This window comes from Suncus etruscus, chromosome 16, assembly GCF_024139225.1.
Source record: "Suncus etruscus isolate mSunEtr1 chromosome 16, mSunEtr1.pri.cur, whole genome shotgun sequence".
NCBI classification, from domain to species: Eukaryota; Metazoa; Chordata; class Mammalia; order Eulipotyphla; family Soricidae; genus Suncus; species Suncus etruscus.
Window position 1 is genome coordinate 45,954,496 of NC_064863.1, and position 5,775 is coordinate 45,960,270.

Consider the following 5,775-nt stretch of genomic DNA (forward strand, 5'->3'; position numbering starts at 1 on the left):
AGTGAAAAACAGGTAAATCAGCAATATGGAACTCTGCTATGAGGGCTAAGGTTTTAAAACAATGTTGCTATTGAAGCTTAGAATCTAGAACTATGGAAGGAGGTAGGATTTGCGGTGACAAGTGGTCTGCCAAAGTTCCTGATCCCTCTTCCCAGCATTAACATAATCATGGGAGTTATAATACCATGGAAAAATGTTTGTGATGCTGAGCATTCTTTATTCACCCTCGCATTCCCACAAAACCCAGTAGTTGTTTGCTTCCCTTTTATGGGCACAGCATAATGTTCTCAGCCACCACAAGTAATTAAGAGACCACAGAGGGCAATTTAAGTGTCCGGTTTCATTTTCATCCCACTGCTCCTCATTCTTGTCAACTTTATTAAGACATCAATTGCCTGCTTAGTTACCTCTGCCCTTCAAGTAAGAAAAAACAATTCCCTGGAGGAAGTGGGAGGAATAGCAAATGGGGAAGGCATTGGAAGAGGAGATTAAAGGGGTGAACAGAAGGTTCCCATCACCTCCACCCCCAAAACAATGAGGACAACTAGGAAAGCCTAGACTTCGAAATTTGTGGCAGGCAGAAACAAGGATGGTTTGCTACCAAGTTTGCACGACTTGGCTGCTCAAGGACCAAGGAGAAAAGATTGATTGAAACAAGGAGAAAAGATTGATTGAAACAAGATTAAAACAAAAAAAATTTTAATGTTTAATAAATGATCATATTTTAGAAGAAACTTTGTTCAGTTCCATAAAACCACTAATTTCAATAATAATTATCATTGACATATGAGCTAACATTTAGTGCTTAGTAAACTCCAGACACTACTTTGAGCCCTTTCCACATTTTCTTCTCACCCAAAACCTATAATGATTACACTATTATTATTTCTGTTTTATATATGAGTACATGGAATTAGTTTACAAAAGTAAAGAAACTTTCATGAGATCTAAAATTTGTAAGTTCTAGACTCCAATTCCAAGCCTCACTGGACAGCTCTGCCCTAGGAGTAATCTCAGCCTCTAGCAATTATTCCAATTACCTATTTCTATGTAATAATTACATCGTCATTAATAACTTACTGCTCTCATTTATTCTTCTCTCTTGAGTCTTGGAAGTTGAATAAACTAAATGAAGTAATTCATTCTTAGGTCTTTTTCTGTTGTTTGAGTCAGACACATAACAGCTAAATCCAAAATGCTGAGTGAGCTCACTAGCTCTAGGATCAAGTTGTCTGGATATGCACTCACATGGCTGCCAAGGGATGTTTGAGATCTGCTATCACCCAGCAATTCCACACATGGGCACCTATGCTTTTGGCCTCTGCAGGAAAATAGCTGGTTTCCAAAAGAGCATGTTTGAAGAAGGAAGCAGTCTATTAACAAGAATTCCAAGTGATTCAAGTTCAAGGTAGGCTGTGGTGGGTGGGTCGGAGGGAAACTGGAGCATTGGTGGTGGTAAAAGTGCACTCGTGAAGAGTGGTATACATCCTGTGACTGAAACTCAACCATGAACAATTTTGTAACCATGGTGCTTATAATAAAAAATCATAATAAAAAATCTAAAACACCTTGATATTTCATTTTATAAGAGGAAAATCATTAGTTTTTGAACTCTTCAACAGATCAACAGCCTATAGGATTATCCTTTGACTCATTTGCTCTACAATAGGATTTTGAGCAGAAAGGTCCTGTATTTAGGATAATAATACTAGTAATTCTAGTGGGTGAATAAAGTGGGCAATCATGTTGATTAATGAATGGATGGATAGGTGGATGGATGGATGAACAGATGGGCATATAAATGGAGTGGGTTTAGTTGCAACTCTTCTCTTCTTTGTGCTGATGTCAAGTAATAGACCCTCACATCCAACTCGGGAATTTTTCTAGACATTTCATAGTCCTTAGACAGAGGTAAAGCAAAAGCTTGTGTCTCTCTTACAAATGAACTTTCTAACTCAGAAGTTCTATATTCCTTGCTCTCTTTCCACCTATCACAGATTATTTAAGTGAAGAGATCCATAGACAACTGAGATTATGAGCTCATACTCTATGAAAAGGGAAGAATTCTGCCTCTCCCTCTTTCTTTTGAATTTAATTTTTCAATAGGATGTGGCCCTGGGTACTAATCTTCAATTTTTGCACTGAGTGTTAAGTCTAGTATCAAGACTTTGGAAGTTTTTCCTCAGAATATTTCTCCTATGTCAGAGGTTGAATATGACTTGACCTCTCTTAATTCCAAAATCTAGAGTGCAGGAAAAATAAAAACAAATTCTATACTATCGCCTAGGTCTCTATAAGGCCCTGGGTAGAATATATTGCCTGGGGAAAAAATAGATTACTAGCTTTAAGTTGAAACTGAGTGTGAAATGGCTCTTTTAAAATCAATTGAACAGGAATTTCTATAACCAAAAGAATCAAAGTTTAGAATCTTCCCCCAAGATTGTTAAAGAGTAGAAAATGAGAATTTGATGAAATATTACATAAATTAATAATTTGGGGGGGAAACACACACACAAAATATCTCGTGTGTATATCTCATACAGTTAAAAGGCCTCACTTACCTCCCCCATAAAGGGAGGAGGCTCAGGGATTTCAAACATGCCAAGGAAGGAAGGTCACTAAAAATATTTCTGCCTGCTTTCCTGGTCACTACAGATAAGCAGCTGCAGTTCAGGGCTCTTGGAAACATTGCATCCTGTTTCTGCCAAGGGCCCTGGGTGGAGCCCCAGAGGCTGCCACCTAGGGCTGAGATGGGATAGGAAGCTCATCAGAAGCCTAGCAGGGGTGCCAGTCTGTGAGCACAGATGTTGTGCTCCTGCTTATCACTTAACAGTGTGTAAGTAATCCTGAGATGGTGTTTCCTCTCTCCAGCTAGGCAGGTGCTTGCTATCTGAGCCCTCTTCAGTTAACCAAGGAGTTGAAATGCCCAGGGCAGGCAAGCAGGGCTGTGGTGAAGAGGCCTGGGGAGCAGACACTGATAAACAGAAGAACAATTGGCTTCCATCTCTCCACCAGATCAGGGCTCCACAGTTCTCACCTGGCTTGAATCTCATCTTCCCTTCAGATCCCTTCCCAAACCCTTCCTTTGGTCCTACACGCTCCCCTATTTAAAAAAAAAAAAAATATATACACACACACACACACACACACACACACACACACACTGTTTATGAGCACACAATTTACAAGTGGAAATGGGATAAAATAAGTCTGAATTTTTTTAAAGTTCTGACAAACATCTAAGAAAATGTGTATATTTAAATTATATAGAAAAATTTTGAATCTGTAAATATGAGGTTTATTGCTTTCTATTTAAAATATTTCTATTTCTATTAAAGCAATGGCAAGGACCCTTATTCCTACATCATCAAAATTTCCTAACACCTATTAAAAAAAGACACTTTGGACAGACATTTTAGCAACAACATCTATTATTACTACATTCATGGTGATTGATTACCTTTGATCCCCAAATTTCTAACTAGTTATTCTGCTGTTGTGTTGTTCATAGCTGTATTCCCAGTGCCTTGAGCTCTGGATTGAATACAAATTGGTAAGAACACTAATGCTCAAGATATTTTGTTTGTTTGTTTAACATCGTTGGCTCAGATTCATAAATTTCAGAGACTTTTCTCCTCTCGGATTATTTCAAGTGTCAAGAAAGTTTTTCTTGCTCTTTGAAAAGAGATTCTACAGTTTTATAACTGAAACCCAACTACAAACATGTTTGTAATCATGGTGCTTAAATAAAGTTATTTAAAAAAAAGAAAGAAATTCTGAAACCTCTTAGTCAGAACATATGTTGGCTGTACAGAAGTTATCATGCTCTTTGCATTTTCTTATTCTCACCGTTTTTTATTCTTTTTGCCTGTTTTTCCCTTTCAGATCCTTTATATCTTCACTTCCATTTCCTGCCTCATTCTAATGATCCCAACTGTCCTACCTCTGTATGTATTTCTGAAAGATAGACAACGCGTGCATTAAAAAATTAGGTATTTGGGGAGTTGTGACGGGAACTGAGGGAAAGTGGTTGGGCTTCCACGGCTTAACGGCTCAGTTAACGGCTGCCGCTCGGAGGAGCCGTGGCCATGAAGGAAGAGCGGGATTACAAACCCAGGGAGAAGCGGGTAACCCTCCTAACGCCCCAAGGGGCCGCGAGCAATATCGCTGGGGCTTCAGCCGACTACAGCAAGGGTGATGATAAGCAGGACCGGAGCCGGGAAAAGAAAAAAGCGCTGAGCAAGGTAGTGATTCGCAGGTTACCTCCCACACTGACCAAGGATCAACTTCTGGAACATCTTCAGCCTCTGCCTGAACATGATTATTTTGAATTTTTCTCGAATGATACTAGTTTGTACCCTCATATGTATTCGAGAGCGTACATCAACTTTAAGAACCAAGAAGATATTCTCTTGTTCAGGGATCGCTTTGATGGCTACGTATTCCTTGACAATAAAGGCCAGGAATATCCTGCTATCGTCGAATTTGCGCCTTTTCAAAAAGCTGCAAAAAAGAAGACGAAGAAAAGAGATACCAAAGCTGGGACGATCGATGATGACCCAGAATATAGAAAATTTTTGGAGACCTATGCTGCGGATAATGAGAAGATGGCATCTACTCTAGAGACTCTACTCGAGGAAATCGAAGCCAAAAATAGAGAATTAACAGCTAAAAGGACAACCCCACTGTTGAGCTTCCTGAAAAACAAGCAGAGAATGAGAGAAGAAAAAAGAGAAGAGAGGAGGAGGAGAGAGCTGGAGCGCAAAAGGCTCCGAGAAGAAGAGAGACACAAGTGGAAAGAAGAAGAAAAGCGCCAAAGGAAGGAGATAGAAAAGCTCAAGAAAGTAGAACGGATTCCAGAGAGGGAGAAGATAAAGGAAGAACCAAAGATTAAGTTGCTCAAGAAGCCAGAAAAAGGGGACGACAAGGAAGTGGAGAAAAGAGAGAAGGCCAAGAAGTTGGACAAAGAGAACCTGAGTGACCAAAGGGCCGGCGGGCCTGTTTGTACCTTGGCCAAACGCCCTGAGCTGGAGTTACAAGAGGAAAAGCCTAAGAGATTCGAAGAGGACTTGAGCAGAGATTACCGAGACCGTGACCATGACCGTAACCGTGATCGGGATTTTGAGCGTGACCAGGAGCGCATCCTTCGGGAACGAGAAGGGCTCCGACGACAGGAGGAGGAGCGCCGAAGGCAGAAGGAGCGCTACGACAAGGAGAAGAAGGCCTTGGCCTTTAAAAGGAAGGAAGAGGAGCTGAAGAAAGAAAAGGAAGCTCTGGGAGCCAAATCCAAGAAGCCCGAAACACCCGAACCAGTGGGCAGTGCAGAAAAAGGGGAGAAGAAAGACGAAGTGGTTAAGAGAGATCGCATAAGAAACAAGGATCGCCCTGCCATGCAGTTGTACCAGCCAGGAGCTCGAAGCCGCAGTCGTCTTCTTCCTCCCCAGGACACCAACAAGCCCGGAGATGCAGGAGTAGACAGAAAGCAGGAAAGTGGTATTAGCCATAGAAAAAAGGGAGGAGAGGAGTGATAAGTCCAAAGAGCACCTGTTCAGCAAGCCAGAAGTGCCTTCAGGGCAAAGGGGGGGGGGAAGGGGGAGAGAGAGAGAGAGATAGAGAGAGAGAGAGAGAGAGAGAGAGAGAGAGAGAGAGGAGAGAGAGGAGAGAGAGGAGAGAGAGAGAGAGAGGAGAGAGAGAGAGAGGAGAGAGAGAGAGAGAGAGAGAGAGAGAGAGAGAGAGAGAGAGAGAGAGAGAGAGAGAAAGGGGGGGAGAGAGTGT

At 41.5% G+C, this 5,775-nt stretch overlaps 1 protein-coding gene across 1 annotated transcript; it reads left to right on the forward strand.

Moving 5' to 3' along the window:
- The first annotated feature begins 4,088 nt into the window (after positions 1-4,088).
- LOC126032283 (regulator of nonsense transcripts 3B-like) lies at positions 4,089-5,532 on the forward strand. Its single transcript, XM_049789947.1, has one exon. The coding sequence runs from the start codon at positions 4,089-4,091 to the stop codon at positions 5,526-5,528; it is 1,440 nt and encodes a 479-aa protein (XP_049645904.1). The 3' UTR covers positions 5,529-5,532.
- Positions 5,533-5,775: the final 243 nt, after the last annotated feature.

Excerpts from the sequence above, each read along its gene's own strand:
- LOC126032283 (XM_049789947.1), top strand. The coding sequence starts at position 4,089 with ATGAAGGAAGAGCGGGATTACAAACCCAGGGAGAAGCGGGTAACCCTC.